The sequence below is a fragment of the Oncorhynchus mykiss genome, chromosome 17 (assembly GCF_057628025.1).
Source record: "Oncorhynchus mykiss isolate SJ-2025 chromosome 17, ASM5762802v1, whole genome shotgun sequence".
In the NCBI taxonomy this organism is placed as follows: Eukaryota; Metazoa; Chordata; class Actinopteri; order Salmoniformes; family Salmonidae; genus Oncorhynchus; species Oncorhynchus mykiss.
The window spans coordinates 78,919,214-78,939,353 of NC_143038.1; the positions used below are offsets into that span (position 1 = coordinate 78,919,214).

A 20,140-nucleotide genomic window follows, 5' to 3' on the forward strand; every position below is an offset into this window, starting at 1 on the left:
TATTGTCCATCATTCCTTTCCATTACTGGTAGTGTTGATTCTAGCATTCCCATTATTGACCAGTTGAATGTTTCTGCTTTAGTCCCTCGTGCCTCCCATCACCCTGTACTGACCTGCAAACAGATTGGAGGAGGCTAGGTCATGTGACAGTAAGACCATAGGAACTAGTGTCTCACTCCCCAGCAGGACTTAAATATACACTGAGTGGACAACATGTTCTTTCCATGACATAGACTGACCAGGTGAATCCAGGTGAAAACTTTGATTCCTTATTGATGTCACTTGCTAAATCCACTTCAATCAGTGTAAATGAAGGGGAGGAGACAGGTTAAAGAATTATTTCTAAACCTTGAGTCAATTTAGACATATTGTGTATGTGTGCCATTCAAATGGTTAGTGGGCAAGACAAAAGATTGAAGTTCCTTTGAAAGGGGTATGGTAGTAGGTGCCAGGCGCACCGGTTTGTGTTATGGATTGCAATGCTGCTTTTTCACGCTCAACAGTTTTCCGTGTGTATCAAGAATGGTCAACCACCCAAAGGACATCCAGCCAACTTGAACAAGCAGTTAATTTCACATACTAATCTTATCAATCGGAAAGAATACTCTAAAATGTATATATAAAAAGGAATTGTATACAGTTTCTTAACGTAATATTATTGTCCAGATTTCAGTGACAAAGCTGTAAGTTCAGAGCACACTAGGCTACGCTGCTGCCTCACAACAGCACTCAAGCTAACTGGCTAATATTGGCTAGCTACTTCCAGACACATATGAGAGAACCCTCAATTTGACAATTTTGGTCTAGCTGGTAACTGTCAATTATGTATTATTGTTGTGTACTATTAGGCCTATATATACTGTACAGTTGTGGCCAAAAGTTTTGAATGACACAAATATACATTTTCACAAAGTCTGCTGCTTCAGTGTCTTTAGATATTTTTGTTAGATGTTACTATGGAATACTGAAGTATAATTGCAAGCATTTCAAAAGTGTCAAAGGCTTTTATTGACAATTACATGAAGTTGATGCTTAATATGAAGTTGAGTCAATATTTGCAGTGTTGACCCTTCTTTTTCAAGACCACTGCAATCTGCCCTGGCATGCTGTCAATTAACTTCTGGGCCACATCCTGACTGATGGCAGCCCATTCTTACATAATCAATGATTGGAGTTTGTCAGAATTTGTGTTTTTTTTTTGTCTACCCGCCTCTTGAGGATTGACCACAAGTTCTCAATGGGATTAAGGTCTGGGGAGTTTCCTGGCCATGGACCCAAAATATCGATGTTTTGTTCCCTGAGCCACTTATCACTTTTGCCTTATGGCAAGGTGCTCCATCATGCTGGAAAATGCATTGTTCGTATTGTTGCATTGCAGCTTTGTTGCATTTTGGAGCTGCCTTACTCAAGACAGCAAAAAAGAGACCATGTTTGTTAGCAGCTATATTAACTAAATTATTATTGTGTTTTTTTTTCAGTTTGTAAACTGATACTGACACCTATTAATGCCAAAATAACATTCAAAACAGGCAAAAAATAAATAAGATTACACTAAACATGTGGGGCTCAAACTCTGACCCTTTTTACACTTATTGCATTGCATTGGGGTTTGCACGAATGCTCTGGCATGTATTTTTTATATCCCAACTTTACATAGTGGTTAATACTCATCAAACATCAGTAATACAGATACACTTTGCTCCCTTTCCCCATACGGGTCATTAGACGTGCATTTAACTACTTCTGGAATTTTTAGCCTATGATATTGTTTATCAATGTCCAACAGGACTCCAGTGATAACACCATCCACCTCCTGGTTACTTTGTCTGCATCCACTTTTCCCAACGCCTTCTTCACCATCCTCTTGACTTCAAACGAGTTTCCCCAAATAAATCAATTCTAAGACTTCACTGTTGTCCACTAATCTTTCTCGCTAACTGTACTGGACGTGCTTTCAGCTTTTCGCTTCAAACGACACTTCTGCTTCGGCCATTTCCGCAGCGACCAGTCTGCCAACAACGCGTCCGGAACCTTAACATCGGAACCTTATTTTAATTGATTCTGGGGGTTCATAGGCGGGTGTTTCGGTTTGCACTCAAACGTGACAACGATAACATAAATACTGTTGCGCCAATGTTATTGATGAACAAAAATGAGCACGAAGCAAGTCACCTGCAGGTAGAACTGTTTAATGGTTTTACTATTCCTTGAGTACGTTTCTTGCCTCGAGCTGTGTGATGTTTCCGGTCTTGCAATTAGGAAATGTTAGCTAGCTTCTTAGCTAGCTGGCTGGTTGGCTGGCCAACATTAGCTAACTCTTAACCGTTGCTAGTTAGCTTTCTAACGTTAGCGTTGAAGCTGAGACCAGTCTGGTGCGACATATGAGAACATGCGGTAGTGTGTTGCTCAGATTAAACATGTCCATGGATCACGCGATTGGTGCTTTTGTTGGCTAGTTAACACTAAAGTGTAGCCTAGGAAGCCGATAGTGGGCGCTAGATCTGCATTATAATCAACTAGGGTTGATGATGACGCGAGTTGGACCGGTTTTATATAAATAGGCTGGACACATGACATTTAACAAAGCTTTTCAGATAACTAGTTCATTGCATCCACCGTGGAGCCCGGTTTCATAATATGACCATAATTCTCAGCTGCTTGCCGTACTTTTGAAGTAATCACGAAAAACAGGCCTTATTTTAGGGCATTTTTCACCCTACCAGCTCCTATTAGTTATATTGAGCACCATGGCACCAACTCTCCTTCTGAATGTACTATTCCCAGCCCATTGTTCTATGTCACAATTTCTGCTTAGCTATTGTTCGCAATCATGCTGACTACACCGCTCGCATCCACAAGCATTACAAAATAAATTTAAACATGCATGTTATATAATTATTGCACCAATGAGCTCTGCTTTGCCAAGCACTAAAATAAGAAGTCAGTTCTATTTGTGACGCTGAACTCGGTGCAAGTCCTGCCTTCTCCCATCTCCTCATTGGTTATACCCACGTGTTTGATTGAAAGATGAACTAAGTTAGGTCGGTTGTCATGGTAACCATAAGTTAGTAATGATGACTAGAAATGATTCGGTTGACTGTTTTATGAGTGGATTAATTGTCGGAGTGGAGGACCTTATGCATTTCAGCTAAAATAACTCAATGTTTATATCCCAGGACAAATTAGCTAGCAACCGCAAGCTAGCTAAATAGGACAAATTAGCTAGAAACTGCAAGCCAGCTAGCTAAATTGCCATAAATGTTTAATGCTCTTTGACCTGTCCCCAAATTAAAATAATTGGTTCAGAGTTTTTGATATTTCAACCCGTGTGTCGTGATTGCGTTTGGTGTAGGGGGACAAAATCAATGTGCGAATGGTGGCGCGCGACCGGATGTTGATTTTTGTACCCCCACACCAGACACGATTAGGACATGCAGCTGTAAATATCAAAACAAACTGAACCAATTCTATTAATTTGGAGAGAAGTCAAAATGCATTAAACGTTTATGGTAATTTAGCTAGCTTGCTGTTGCTAGCTAATTTGTCCTGGGATATAAACATTGGTTTGTTATTTTACCTGAAATGCACAAGGTCCTCTACTCCAACAATTAATCCACAGTTAAAACTGTAAACCAAATTCCTTTCTCATCATCTCTCCTCCTTCCTCAGGCTTCTTTTTTTACTTTTTGGACTTTATATGGCGGTTGGCAACCAACTTTACTAGAGGTCAACTGATTATGATTTTTCAACACCGATGCCGATTTATTGGAGGACCAAAAAAAGCTGATACCGATAAATCGGCCGTTTTATTTATTTATTTATTTATTTATTTATTTATTTATTTATATATATATATATATATATATATATATATATATATATATTAGTTGAAGTTGTAAGTTTACATTCACCTTAGCCAAATACATTTAAGATCTCTTTTTTCACAATTCCTGACATTTAATCCTAGTAAAAATTCCCTGTTTTAGGTCAGTTAGGATCATCACTTTATTTTAAGAATGTGAAATGTCAGAATAATAGGAGAGTGATTTATTTCAGCTTTTATTTCTTTCATCACATTCCCAGTGGGTCAGAAGTTTACATGCACTCAATTAGTATTTGGTAGCATTGCCTTTAAATTGTTTAATTTGGGTCAAATGTTTCAGGTAGCTTCCACAAGCTTCCCACAATAAGTTGGGTGAATTTTGGCCCATTCCTCCTGACAGAGCTGGTGTAACTGAGTCAGGTTTGTAGGCCTCCTTGCTCGCACACGCTTTGTTCTATTGGATTGAGGTCAGGGCTTTGTGATGGCCACTCCAATACTTTGACTTTGTTGTCCTTAAGCCGTTTGTTGCTTCAATATATCCACATAATTTTCCGTCATCATGATGCCATCTATTTTATGAAGTGCACCAGTCCATACTGCAGCAAAGCACCCCCACAACATGATGCTGCCACCCCCGTGCTTCATGATTCGGATGGTGTTCTTTGGCTTGCAAGCCTCCCCTTTTCCTCCAAACATAACGATGGTCATTATGGCCAAACAGTTCTGTTTGTTTCGTCAGACCAGAGGACATTTCCAAAGACCAAAGTACGATCTTTGTCCCCATGTGCAGTTGCAAACCGTAATCTGTTTTTTTATGGTGGTTTTGGAGCAGTGGCTTCTTCCTTGCTGAGCGGCCTTTCAGGTTATGCCGATTATAGGACTGATCTTACTGTGGATACAGATACTTTTGTACGTGTTTCCTCCAGCATCTTCACAAGGTCCTTCGCTGTTATTGGGATTGATTTGCACTTTTTGCACCAAAGTATGTTCATCTCTAGGAGACAGAACGTGTCTCCTTCCTGAGCGGTATGACGGCTGCATGGTCCCAAAGTGTTTATACTTGCGTACTGTTGTTTGTACAGATGGAACGTTGTACCTTCAGGCATCTGGAAATTGCTCCCAAGGATGAACCAGACTTGTGTAGGTCTACAATTTTTTTTTCTGAGATCTTGGCTGATTTATTTAGATTTTCCCATGATGTCAAGCAAGGAGGCACTGAGTTTGAAGGTAGGCTTTTAAATACATCCACGGGTACACCTCCAATTGACTCGAATGATGTCAGAAGCTTCCAAAGCCATGACATAATTTTCTGGAATTTTCCAAGCTGTTTAATGCCACAGTCAACTTAGTGTATGTAAACTTCTGACCCACTGGAATTGTGATTCAGTGAAATAATCTGTCTGTAAACAATTGTTGGAAAAATTACTTGTGTCATGCACAAAGTAGATGTCCTAACCCACTTGCCAAGACTATAGTTTGTTAACAAGCAATTTGTGGAGTGGTTGAAAAACGAGTTTTGATGACTCCAACCTAAGTGTATGTAAACTTCCGACTTCAACTGTATGTGTAAATCATTCTCTCTACTATTATTCTGACATTTCACATTCTTAAAATAAAGTGGTGATCCTAACTGACCTGAAACAGGATTTGTACCAGGATTAAATGTCAGACATTGTGAAAAACGGATTTTAAACGTATTTGGTTAAGGTGTATGTGAACTTCTGACTTCAACTGTGTGTGTGTGTGTGTGTGTGTGTGTGTGTGTATGTATACACACACACACACACACACACAGTGGGGCAAAAAAGTATTTAGTCAGCCACCAATTGTGCAAGTTCTCCCACTTAAAAAGATGAGAGAGGCCTGAAAAAAAATCCAGAAAATCACATTGTAGGATTTTTAATGAATTTATTTGCAAATTATGGTGGAAAATAAGTATTTGGTCAATAACAAAAGTTTATCTCAATACTTTGTTATATACCCTTTGTTGGCAATGACAGAGGTCAAACGTTTTCTGTAAGTCTTCACACACTGTTGCTGGTATTTTGGCCCATTCCTCCATGCAGATCTCCTCTAGAGCAGTGATGTTTTGGGGCTGTTGCTGGGCAACACGGACTTTCAACTCCCTCCAAAGACTTTCTATGGGGTTGAGATCTGGAGACTGGCTAGGCCACTCCAGGACCTTGAAATGCTTCTTACGAAGCCACTCCTTCGTTGCCCGGGCGGTGTGTTTGGGATCATTGTCATGCTGAAAGACCCAGCCACGTTTCATCTTCAATGCCCTTGCTGATGGAAGGAGGTTTTAACTCAAAATCTCACGATACATGGCCCCATTCATTCTTTCCTTTACACGGATCAGTCGTCCTGGTCCCTTTGCAGAAAAACAGCCCCAAAGCATGATGTTTCTACCCCCATGCTTCACAGTATGTATGGTGTTCTTTGGATGCAACTCAGCATTCTTTGTCCTCCAAACACGACGAGTTGAGTTTTTACCAAAAAGTTATATTTTGGTTTCATCTGACCATATGACATTCTCCCAATCTTCTTCTGGATCATCTAAATGCTATCTAGCAAACTTCAGACGGGCCTGGACATGTACTGGTTTAAGCAGGGGGACACGTCTGGCTCTGCAGGATCTGAGTCCCTGGCGGCGTAGTGTGTTACTGATGGTAGACTTTGGTCCCAGCTCTCTGCAGGTCATTCACTAGGTCCCCCCGTGTGGTTCTGGGATTTTTGCTCACCGTTCTTGTGATCATTTTGACCCCACACATTTTTCAATCCAAGCTGCTTACCTATTGCAGATTCAGTCTTCCCAGCCTGGTGCAGGTCTACAATTTTGTTTCTGGTGTCCTTTGACAGCTCTTTGGTCTTGGCCATAATGGAGTTTGGAGTGTGACTGTTTGAGGTTGTGGACAGGTGTCTTTTATACTGATAACAAGTTCAAACAGGTGCCATTTAATACAGGTAACGAGTGGAGGACAGAGGAGCCTCTTAAAGAAGAAGTTACAGGTCTGTGAGAGCCAGAAATCTTGCTTGTTTGTAGGTGACCAAATACTTATTTTCCACCATAATTTGCAAATAAATTCATTCAAAATCCTACAATGTGATTTTCTGGAATTTTTCTCATTTTGTCTGTCATAGTTGAAGTGTACCTATGATAAATTACAGGCCTCATCTTTTTAAGTGGGAGAACTTGCACAATTGGTGGCTGACTAAATACTTGTTTGCCCCACTGTATATATATTTGTATATATATGTGTATATTTGTGTGTGTGTGTGTGTGTATGTATAAACACTGCTCAAAAAAATAAAGGGAACACTTAAACAACACAATGTAACTCCAAGTCAATCACACTTCTGTGAAATCAAACTGTCCACTTAGGAAGCAACACTGATTGACAATACATTCCACATGCTGTTGTGCAAATGGAATAGACAACAGGTGGAAATTATAGGCAATTGGCAAGACACCCCCAATAAAGGAGTGGTTCTGCAGGTGGTAACCACAGACCACTTCTCAGTTCCTATGCTTCCTGGCTGATGTTTTGGTCACTTTTGAATGCTGGCGGTGCTTTCACTCTAGTGGTAGCATGAAATGGAGTCTACAACCCAGTGACTCAGGTAGTGCAGCTCATCCAGGATGGGACATCAATGTGAGCTGTGGCAAGAAGGTTTGCTGTGTCTGTCAGCGTAGTGTCCAGAGCATGGAGGTGCTACCAGGAGACAGGCCAATACATCAGGAGACGTGGAGGAGGCCGTAGGAGGGCAACAACCCAGCAGCAGGACCGCTACCTCCGCCTTTGTGCAAGGAGGAGCACTGCCAGAGCCCTGAAAAACGTGACAGTCTGGAGATGCCGTGGAGAACGTTCTGCTGCCTGCAACATCCTCCAACATGACCGGTTTGGTCAGTCATGGTGTGGGGTGGCATTTCTTTGGGGGGCCGCACAGCCCTCCATTTGCTTGCCAGAGGTAGCCTGACTGCCATTAGGTACCGAGATGAGATCCTCAGACCCCTTGTGAGACCATATGCTGGTGTGGTTGACCCTGGGTTCCTCCTAATGCAAGATAATGCTAGACCTCATGTGGCTGGAGTGTGTCAGCAGTTCCTGCAAGAGGAAGGCATTGACGCTATGGACTGGCCCGCCCGTTCCCCAGACCTGAATCCAATTGAGCACATCTGGGACATCATGTCTCGCTCCATCCACCAACACCACGTTGCACTGTCCAGGAGTTGGCGGATGCTTCAGGTCTGGGAGGAGATCCCTCAGGAGACCATCCGCCACCTCATCAGGAGCATGCCCAGGCATTGTAGGAGGTCATACAGGCACGTGGAGGCCACACACACTACTGAGCCTCATTTTGACTTGTTTTAAGGACATTACATCAAAGTTGGATCAGCCTGTAGTGTGGTTTTCCACTTTAATTTTGAGTGTGACTCCAAATCCAGACTTCCATGGGTTGATAAATTTGATTTCCATTGAGAATTTTTGTGTGATTTTGTTGTCAGCACATTCAACTATGTAAAGAAAAAATTATTTAATAAGAATTAGCAATTATAACTATTTCTCTCTATACCATTTGTATTTCATATCTTTGACTATTGGATGTTGTAATAGGTACTTTAGTATTGCCAGCCTAATCTCGGGAGTTGATAGGCTTGAAGTCATAAACAGCGCTGTTCATCCCAGCATTGCGCTTCTATGAGCTATGAGCTTCTGTTTGACTAAATGATTACGTGCCTGCTGCTGCCTACCACCGCTCAGTCAGACTGCTCTATCAAATGTCAAATCAGACTTAATTATAATAAACACAGAAATACGAGCCTTAGGTCATTGATATGGTCACTATCATATGGAAACTATCATTTCGAAAATAAAACGTTTATTCTTTCTGTGAAATACGGAACCGTTACGTATTTTATCTAACGGTTGGTAACCCTAAGTCTAAATGTTGCTGTTACATGGCACAACCTGCAATATTATGTAAAAATCTTGCAAATTAGTTTGCAACGAGCCAGGCGGCCCAACCTATTGCATATACCCTGACTCTGCGTGCAATGAACGCAAGAGAAGAGACACAATTTCCCTAGTTAATATTGCCTGTTAACATGAATTTCTTTTAACTAAATACGCAGGTTTAAAAAAAGAAAAGAAAAAGAAAGGCATGTTTATGGTTAGGTACATTTGTGCAACGATTGTGCTTTTTTTTCCCCGCGAATCATCACCCGTTTGGCGAAGTAGGCTGTGATTCGATGACAAATTAACAGGCACCGCATTGATTATATGCAACACAGGACAAGCTAGTTAATTCATATCAACCATGTGTAGTTAATTAGTGAATATTGATTGTTTTTTTTATAAGATAAGTTTAATGCTAGCAACTTACCTTGGCTCCTTGCTGTACTCGCGTAACAGGTGGTCAGCCTGCCACAGTAGTTTCCTCGTGGAGTGCAATATAACCGGTGTCAATGAGGAGATGGGAGAGGCTGGACTTGCAGCGTGTTGAGCATCACAATTCTATTTTAACGCCTGACCACGCATTCTCTCGCTGAGGCGCGCAAGCAATAATTTAATAACGTGTATGTGTACATTTATTTTGCAGTGTGGGTGTGGTCATGATGTGAGACCTGCCCACGTTGCTGGTAGTTAAATTGTAAACAACAACAAAAAATGACTCATTGAACTCTGGTCGTCCCATTGTTTCCTATATGGAAATATCTCGCAATGTGCATATTTCAATTTTTTTTAAAGTCGGACACCATTTTAATCATGAGAATCTCCTCTTTCTAATCATGTAAGTCTGGGCAGCGAGCTCTGTTGTCATCCAATGCTAGCCCAAAATACTTTTTGCCCTTGGAACGCTGAGCTCCCCCCATTGTTTTCCTATGGAGATGCATGCCGGTCTATTTCACCAAATACAGTGCCTTGCGAAAGTATTCGGCCCCCTTGAACTTTGCGACCTTTTGCCACATTTCAGGCTTCAAACATAAAGATATAAAACTGTATTTTTGTGTGAAGAATCAACAACAAGTGGGACACAATCATGAAGTGGAATGACATTTATTGGATATTTCAAACTTTTTTAACAAATCAAAAGCTGAAAAATTGGGCGTGCAAAATTATTCAGCCCCTTTCAGTGCAGCAAACTCTCTCCAGAAGTTCAGTGAGGATCTCTGAATGATCCAATGTTGACCTAAATGACTAATGATGATAAATACAATCCACCTGTGTGTAATCAAGTCTCCGTATAAATGCACCTGCACTGTGATAGTCTCAGAGGTCCGTTAAAAGCGCAGAGAGCATCATGAAGAACAAGGAACACACCAGGCAGGTCCGAGATACTGTTGTGAAGAAGTTTAAAGCCGGATTTGGATACAAAAAGATTTCCCAAGCTTTAAACATCCCAAGGAGCACTGTGCAAGCGATAATATTGAGGAGGAGTATCAGACCACTGCAAATCTACCAAGACCTGGCCGTCCCTCTAAACTTTCAGCTCATACAAGGAGAAGACTGATCAGAGATGCAGCCAAGAGGCCCATGATCACTCTGGATGAACTGCAGAGATCTACAGCTGAGGTGGGAGACTCTGTCCATAGGACAACAATCAGTCGTATATTGCACAAATCTGGCCTTTATGGAAGAGTGGCAAGAAGAAAGCCATTTCTTAAAGATATCCATAAAAAGTGTCGGTTAAAGTTTGCCACAAGCCACCTGGGAGACACACCAAACATGTGGAAGAAGGTGCTCTGGTCAGATGAAACCAAAATGGAACTTTTTGGCAACAATGCAAACCGTTATGTTTGGCGTAAAAGCAACACAGCTGAACACACCATCCCCACTGTCAAACATGGTGGTGGCAGCATCATGGTTTGGGCCTGCTTTTCTTCAGCAGGGACAGGGAAGATGGTTAAAATTGATGGGAAGATGGATGGAGCCAAATACAGGACCATTCTGGAAGAAAACCTGATGGAGTCTGCAAAAGACCTGAGACTGGGATGAAGATTTGTCTTCCAACAAGACAATGATCCAAAACATAAAGCAAAATCTACAATGGAATGATTCAAAAATAAACATATCCAGGTGTTAGAATGGCCAAGTCAAAGTCCAGACCTGAATCCAATCGAGAATCTGTGGAAAGAACTGAAAACTGCTGTTCACAAATGCTCTCCATCCAACCTCACTGAGCTCGAGCTGTTTTGCAAGAAGGAATGGGAAAAAATTTCAGTCTCTCGATGTGCAAAACTGATAGAGACATACCCCAAGCGACTTACAGCTGTAATCGCAGCAAAAGGTGGCGCTACAAAGTATTAACTTAAGGGGGCTGAATAATTTTGCACGCCCAATTTTTCAGTTTGATTTGTTAAAAAAGTTTGAAATATCCAATAAATGTCGTTCCACTTCATGATTGTGTCCCACTTGTTGTTGATTCTTCACAAAAAAATACAGTTTTATATCTTTATGTTTGAAGCCTGAAATGTGTCAAAAGGTCGCAAAGTTCAAGGGGGCCGAATACTTTCGCAAGGCACTGTATCTCACTATGTATATTTAGATTTTTTTCAAGTCAGGCACCATTTTAATCAGGAGAATCTCCTCTTTGTAATTATCTAAGTTTAGGCAGCGAGCTCAGTTGTCACTGATCACTAAACCAGAAATAGTCCAAAGTTTTCATTTTTTTCCCTGCTTTCTCATTACGCAGACAAACACAGTTGACACCATCAAGGTACAGATGTTTACTTTATACACAAGTTTTTTTTTTTTTTTTCTTCCTATTTTGTCCGACAAACAGATTGTAGTGGGAAATAAAAGGAGATACATTTTTTTTGTGCTATTTAGGTGAAATGGAATTCCGAAGCATCACTCCAGTCAAAACAGGCTCGGCTAACATTCGATTCCATTCATTTGCTGTGGACTCGCGCTAATGTTTCAGCTTAGCCAACTTTCTTTTGCCGTTTTTTTTTAGCCTTGGGTGAATTTTGACTTGTTCTATTGTCCAGGCTTATATAAAGCATCCTCAATTCAGGCTGCAAACTAAAGGTCGACCGATTATGATTTTTCAACACCGATACCGATTATTGGAGGACCAAAAAAGCCAATAACGATTAATCGCCCATTTTTTTTTTTTTGTAATAATGACAATTGCAACAATACTGAATTAACACTTATTTTAACTTAATATAAAACATCAATAAACTCAATTTAGCCTCAAATAAATAATAAAACATGTTCAATTTGGTTTAAATAATGCAAAAACAAAGTGTTGGAGAAGAAAGTAATATGTGCCATGTAAAAATGTGTTCCTTGCTCAGAACATGAGAACATATGAAAGTTTGTGGTTCCTTTTAACATGAGACTTCAATATTCCAAGGTAAGAGGTTTTAGGTTGTAGGTAATATAGTATTTATAGGACTATTTCTCTCTATACCATGGGTGTCAAACTCTGGCCCGTGGGCCAAATTTGGCCCGCGGGGTAATTATATTTGGCCCGCGAGACAATACCAAATTACTACTAGAGCTGGCCCGCCGGTATTATACAGCGCATTCACCACTATTACTACGAATCCCATAATGCTCTGCTGTTTTCGCGCGCCAATCAGGACAGGACCCAGAAACGCTCTCTCCTCTGTGACAGTAGTCATAGCAACATAGACGCTACAACTGTCAGCGAGCTAACCCTTCCCAAAAATGTCAAAAAGAAAGGCAGAAAACAGGAGCTTTCTGGACAAGTGGGAGGCAGAATATCTGTTTACATATGTAAAAGACAAACCTGTTTGTCTTGTTTGTGGAGTCAACGTGGCTGTAAGTAAGGAGTACAACATTAGACGACACTATGAAACGAAACACCATGACAAATACAAGGACCTGGACATGACTCAAAGGAGCCAGAAAGTAGAGGAGATGAAAATAAGTTTGGTTTCACAACAGAATATGTTTAAAAAAGCCACATCACAAAGCGAGGCTGCTGTAAAGGCTAGTTATATAGTGGCAGCAGAGATCGCAAAATCAGCCCGGCCCTTTAATGAGGGAGAGTTCATGAAAAAGTGCATGATGAAGGTTTGTGACCTCGTATGCCCAGAGAAAAAACAAGCATTTTCAAACGTGAGCCTGAGCAGGAACACAGTAGCTGATCGCACATGTGATCTTGCCACCAATCTGTATGACCAGCTGATGGAAAAGGGATTTTGTTGCGTTCTCCCTCGCTGTGGATGAGAGCTGCGACGCATCTGATACTGCTCAGCTGTCAGTCTTCATCCGTGGAGTGGACTCAAATCTGTGTGTTACGGAGGAGCTATTAGGATTCAAATCAATGCATGGCACAACCACAGGAAAGGAAATCTTTGAGGAACTGTAACTGAAATAAAGCTGCCGTGGGATAAACTCGTTGGATTAACGACAGATGGTGCGCCAGCGATGTGCGGTAAAAAGAGTGGACTGGTGGGCATGGTTCGGGAGAAGATGCGGGAAGAGAACTGTGCTGGTGAGCTAACTGTTTACCACTGCATCATACATCAGGAAGCACTGTGTGCCAAAGCCCTAAAGATGGAACATGTTATGACCACAGTAACACAGGTAGTTAACTTTATAAGAGCCAAAGGTCTAAATCACCGCCAGTTTAAATCTTTTCTGGAGGAGTGTGGTTCGGAATACGCAGACGTGCCGTATCACACAGAGGTGAGATGGCTAAGCAGAGGAAAAGTACTGAACAGATGTTTCGAGCTGCCTGAGGAAATATGTCAATTCCTGGAAACCAAAGGGAAGGATACAGCAGAGCTCCGGGAGCAAAAGTTCCTGTGTGAGCTGGCCTTTCTCTGTGACATCTCGAGCCATCTCGATGCGCTGAACCTGCAGCTTCAGGGGCGGGGGCGCATCATCACAGACATGTACGCTGCAGTGAGGGCCTTCAAAACTAAACTGTGCCTGTGGGAGAATCAGATGCTGCAAGGAAACCCTTGCCATTTTCCCTGCTGCCAATCCATAAAAGCGCAGATCTCTACCGCCGTGTTCCCATGCGCACAGTTTGCTGAAAAACTCAGTGTTCTCGCCGCTGAGTTTAGCCGGCGATTTGCCGACTTCGATGCCCAGAAATGCAAGTTTGAACTGCTTAGTAATCCCTTCGCAGTTGATGTGGAAAATGCACCAACCAACATCCAAATGGAGCTGATTGAACTCCAGTGCAACGACACGCTGAAGTCAAAGTATGATGCTGTGGGCGCCGCACAGTTTCCACGGTTCATCCCTGACACAATGCCTCAGCTCCGCACCCAAGCTGCTCAGATGCTCTCCATGTTCGGCAGCACTTATCGTAGGAGCAACTTTTCTCCTCGATGAAGATGACCAAAACAACTCACAGGAGACGTCTGACTGATGAACATCTTCGCTCGATACTGAGGATTTCTTCAGCTCAGAGCTTGAGCCCAGACATTGATGAACTAGCATCCAAGAAGAGATGCCAGGTATCTGGCTTGGGCACATCAGATTAGACCAGTGTGCAATAATTAACGTTTTCTTTATGCACTTTTTCTTGCTACAAGGCATGGGCTTGAATGGTTGATTGATTTATTATCATTTTATTTGTAAAATTATTAGCCAGTGGTAAAAGTTTATTTTGGTATTCAAAATCAGTTGGCTGCAAATAGAAAAGAGGCATACAATTTTTATTTAAATTTGATTTATTTAATAAATGAATGCCATTGATGTGTTTTTTCATTTGAAATTCGATTTTGCATGTCTCCACTATTAAATTATATATTGTATGGTAATAAGCGATGCTTGTTCCATATTCAATGTTAAAGCAAAACTTGTTTGGGTCCATATTAAAAGGTTAATTTGTTCAATGTTGGCCCGTGACTTTGTTCAGGTTTTACATTTTGGCCCACTGGGTATTTGAGTTTGACACCCCTGCTCTATACCATTTGTATTTCATATACCTTTGACTATTGGATGTTCTTATAGGCACTATACTATTGCCAGTGTAACAGTATAGCTTCCGTCCCCCTCCTTGCCCCTACCTGGGCTCGAACCAGGAACACATAGACAACAGCCACACTCGAAGCATCGTTACCCATCGCTCCCCTTGCAGCGCAAGGGGAATAACTACTCCAAATCTAAAAGCGAGTGACGTTTGAAACAGTATTAGCGCACCCACAGCTAACTAGCTAGCCATTTCACATTGGTTACACCAGCCATTAGGCTGATAGGCTTGAAGTCATACACAGCGCTGTGCTTGTGAAGAGCTGCTGGTGAAACGCACGAAAGTGCTGTTTGAATGAATGATTAAGGGCCTGCTGCTGCTCAGTCAGACTGCTCTATCAAATCAGACTTAATTTGGTCATTAATATGATCAAATCCGGAAACTATCATTTCGAAAACAAAAAGTTTATTATTTCAGTGAAATACGGAACCGTTCGGTATTTTATCTAACGGGTGGCATCCCTAAGTCAATGTATGTCATAATTACGTAAAATTCTGGCAAATTAGTTTGCAATAAGCCAGGCAGCCCAAACTGTTGCATATACCCTGACTCTGCGTGCAATGAACGCAAGAGAAGTGACACTTTCACCTGGTTGATATTGCCTGCTAAACTGGATTAGTAGTTATAACTAGTGATTATGATTGATTGTCTTTTATAAGATAAGTTTAATGCTAGCTAGCAATTTACCTTGGCTTCTACTACATTAGCGTAACAGGCAGGCTACTCGTGGAGTGCAATGGTTAGAGCGTTGGACTAGTTAACTGTGCGGTTGCAGGACTGGAACCCCTGAGCTGACAAGGTAATAATCTGTTGTTCTGCCCCTGAACAAGGCAGTTAACCAACAGTTCCTAGGCAGTCATTGAAAATAAGAATGTGTTCTTAACTGACTTGCCTAGTTAAATAAAAGGTATAAAAATTAAAATAAAATTTAAAAAACGTAAATCGGCGCCCAAAAATACCGATTTCCGATTGTTATGAAAACTTGAAAACGGCCCTAATTAATCAGCCATTCCGATTAATCGGTCAACCTCTACTGCAAACACATAATTTCCCTCCCTATCTAGCTATAATGGCAGCTGTTGGGGGAAAAAAATTGGAAAAATGTGCACTGTCTTAATAAAAAAAAATGTCCACCATTTTCGGACAATTTAGGATGTTGCACACCACGTCCAGCCAAGGGTGTGCAACGTCCTAAGTTAATGGAAAACTGGTTTTATTAGGACGTTAAGGAGGAAAGTGATTCCTTTGCAGCCTGAATGCTTTATGTACAAGCCGGAACACCAGTGTATTGCCTGGAATCCACATCAATCCTAGATAGTGCAGATCTACTGCCCGCTATTGGCTGCCTAGGCTATAAAAAGTGCAGCTACAGATTGTTACAACAGATCATGTGATTTAACCAAAGATTTATGGTGTCCATTACTGGGAGTTACAAGTTAGGTACTGTGATGTAGCACAGAGAATTTTCGGCCAACCTTAACTTGGCGATACTATCTTTGTTCTCGTTTCGGCCAAACATGTATCTTTTAAAATGTCGGTGTCTAGTTGCAGGTGGCGCATTTGAATTTATAAAATGCATTTTCCTCTATGTAATCCAACAATGTGTACGCCGCCATCTGTCCATTTCAAATCTTCTCATTGAGTGAGACAATTGGGTCCACCCCAAAGTGCCTCGCCATGATGACACTTGCCTGTCTTGATCAATGAGAGATTTGAAATAGACAAGATGGCGGCGTACACATTGTTGGATTACTAAAAGGCCGTCCTAAGAGGAAGTTGCTGCACCCATTTCCAGTAGTTCCTGTCCAAGAGTGGAAATTATTTTTTGGGTTCCACCTCTAAGACTGATGCAGGCTGCAAATATATATTCAGGAATTGGAAGTGGGAAAGTTGTGGGGATTTCCACATTTAGCAGAGAAATAACCACAAATAGGCCACTGACTGACAGCTGTCAGTGTAGCTAGCTAGCATGCTAACCTTAGCCTGACAGCTGTCAGTGTAGCTAGCTAGCATGCTAACCTTAGCCAGCTAATGAAATGTATGTCAATTTTCAGTTAAGACAGGTGTACTGTAAATCAGGTGAAAAATAATCATTTCAGAAAAATACTACCAGCCTACCTGTGAAGAGTCTCAATTAAACCGTGCCTATACGACCTGTTTGTCTCTTGCCGTTTGATCATTCCAGTGAAGCTGTCGGGTTCCAGAAAACATTAATATTTGGACATGAGAGAACAAAGAACCAATAATATAGCTATTTAATCATGTGATTTTCAATCTGTCTTTGTCCTAGTCTGTAATCCCAACATGTTTCAAGCTGACCATCATTGTCCCTGTTCCCAAGCGCTCCAAGGTAACCTGCCTAAATGACTGTTGCCCTGTAGGACTCACATCTGTAATTATGAAGGGCTTTGAACGGCTGATTATGACACACTTCAACACCATCATCCCAGACACCCTAGACCCACTCCAATTCGCATTCCAAAGATGATGCAACCTCAGTTGCGCTTCACACTGCCCTCTCCCACCTGGACGAGGGGACACAACTATGTGAGAATGCTGTTCATAGACTACAGTTCAGCATTCAACACAATAGTCCCTTCCCAGCTAATTACCAAGCTAGGAACCCTGGGACTGACCCATCCCTCTGTGACTAGATCCTGGACTTCCTGACGGGCCGGCCCCAGGTGGTGAGGGTAGGCAACTACGCCATGTTGACCCTCAACATGGGGGCCCCTCAGGGGTGTGTGCCTAGTCACTTCCTGTACTCCCTGTTCACCCATGACTGTCTGGCCACTCAGGACTCCAACACCATCATTAAGTTTGCTAACGACACGACGGTGGTAGGCCTGATCACCGACGGCAATGATTCAGCCTACAGGGAGGAGGTCAGAGACTTAGCAGTGTGGTTCCAGGACAACAACCTCTCCCTCAACATCAGTAAGACCAAGGAGCTGATTGTGGACCATAGGAGAAAGAGGGGAGAGCACGCCCCATACACATTAACAAGGCTGTTGTGGAGCAGGTCAGTAGCTTCGAGTTTCTTGGCGTCCACATCACTAACGAACTAACATGGTACACACACACCCACACCGTCATGAAGAGGGCATGACAGCGCCGCTTCCCCCTCAAGAGGCTGAAAAAATGTGGCATGGGCCCCCGCATCCTCAAGTTCAACAGCTGCGCCATTGAGAGCATCTTGACTGGCTTCATCACCGCTTGGATATGGCAAATGCATCGTCCTTGACCGCAAAGAGAGGCAGATAGCCTAGTGGTTAGAGCGTTGGACTAGTAACCAGAAGGTTGCAAGATCGAATCCCCGAGCTGACAAGGTCAAAATCTGTCATTATGCCCCTGAACAAGGCAGTTAACCCACTGTTCCTAGACCGTCATTGAAAATAAGAATGTGTTCTTAACTGACTTGCCTAGTTAAATAAAGGTAAAAACAAATAAAAAAATAAAAGAGCTACAGCTGGTGGTGCGGACAGCCCAGTACATCATTGGTGCCGAGCTCTCTGCCATCCAGGAACTTTATATCAGGCGGCATCAGAGGAAGGCCCGAAAAATTCCCAAAGACTCCAGCCACCCATCCATCAACTGTTCACTCTGCTTCCATCCGGCAAACAGTACCGGAGGATCCATGACAGCTTATACCCCCCAAGCCATAAGACTGCTAAATAGCTGGACTGCTAATTAGTTTGAGTACCATTAATTGACTATCTGCACTGATTCGCTCTTACACTAATCCTACGCACACTCACTAGACTAAACCGTGCCTTCAGAAAGTATTCACACCCCTTGAGTTATTCCACTTTTTGTTGTGTTGCAGCTTGAATTCAATTTTTTTTTAAATGAGAATTTTTTTGTTGTCACTGGCCTACACTGGCACCACAATTTCAAAGTGTGTGTGTGTGTGTGTGGGGGGGGGGGGGGTTCTATTTATTTTGACTATTTTCTACATTGTAGAATAATAGTGAAGACATCAAAATTACGAAATAACACATGGAATCATGTAATAACAAAAAAGTGTTAAATAAATCTAAATGTTTTATATTTGAGATTCTTCAAAGTAATCACCCTTTGCCTTGATGACAGCTTTGCACACGCTTGGCATTCTCTCAACCAGCTTCATGAGGTAGTCACCTGGAATGCATTTCAATTAACAGGTATTCCCTGTTGAGTATAGAGACTAAGTGGAGTTGCAATTCAACAGCTTAGACACGAGAAGTATGTGGCAGGGTCTACAGACAATCACGGACTACGAAAGGAAAACCAGCCACGTCGCGGACACCAACATCTTGCTTCCGGCCAAGCTAAACACCTTCTTTGCCCGCTTTGAGGATAACACAGGGCCACCGACTCGGCACACTACCAAGGACTGTGGGCTCTCCTTCTCTGTGGCCGATGTGAGTAAGAAATTTAAACATGTTAACTCTCGCAAGGCTGCCAGCCCAGAAGGCATCCCTAGCCACGTTCTCAGAGCATGTGCAGACCAGTTAGTTGGCTGGTGTGTTTACTGCCATATTAAATCTCTCCCTATGCCAGTCTGCTGTCCTCACATGCTTCAAGATGGCGACCATTGTTCCTGTACCTAAGAATGCAAAGGTAACTGAAATAAATGACTATCGCCCCGTAGCACTCACTTCTGTCATCATGAAGTGTTTTGAGAAACTAGTCAAGGATCATCTTACTTGTCACTCTAGACCCACTTCAATTTGCTTACCGCCCAAATAGGTCCACAGACGATGCAGTCGCCGTCACACTGCCCTATCCCATCTGGATGAGGAATGCTGCTCATCATTAAGCTTGAGACCCTGTGTCTGAACCCTGCCCTGTGCAATTGGGTCCTGAACTTCCTGACGGGCCACCCCCAGGTGGTGAAGGTAGGAAACAAGATCTCCACTTCGCTGATCCTCAACACTGGGACCCATAAAAGTGTGTACTCAGCCCCCAACTGTACTCCCTGTTCACCCATGACTAAGCATGCCTCCAACTCAATCATCAAGTTTGCAGATGACACAACAGTGGTAGGCTTGATTACCAGCAACGACGAGACCGCCTACAGGGAGGAGGTGAGGGCTCTCAGAGTGTGGTGTCAGGAAAACAACCTCTCACTTAACATCAACAAAGGAGATGATCGTGGACTTCAGGAAACAGCAGAGGGAGCACCCCCCTATCCACATCGACGGGACAGCAGTGGAGAAGGTGGAAAGCTTCAAGTTCCTCGGCGTACACATCACAGACCAACTGAAATGGTCCACCCACACAGACAGTGTGGTGAAGGCACAACAGCGCCTCTTCAACCTCAGGAGGCTGAAGAAATTTGGCTTGTCACCTAAAACCCTCACAAGC

General features: G+C 42.4%; 1 protein-coding gene across 7 annotated transcripts in view; it reads left to right on the top strand.

Moving 5' to 3' along the window:
• Positions 1-1,872: 1,872 nt before the first annotated feature.
• The window catches only part of LOC110494846 (E3 ubiquitin-protein ligase makorin-2), a 76,602-nt gene continuing 58,334 nt past the window's right edge, over positions 1,873-20,140 (top strand). For 2 of the 7 annotated variants that reach the window (XM_090206539.1, XM_090206537.1), the window contains exons 1-2: positions 2,068-2,178; positions 17,082-17,813. In XM_090206539.1, coding sequence (XP_090062665.1) covers positions 17,500-17,813 — 314 coding nt within the window. In that variant the 5' untranslated portion in view covers positions 2,068-2,178; positions 17,082-17,499. Of the gene's footprint in view, positions 2,179-17,081; positions 17,814-20,140 lie in introns of all 7 variants that reach the window. The other 5 variants (XM_090206541.1, XM_090206546.1, XM_090206538.1 and 2 more) reach the window with 4 other exon arrangements.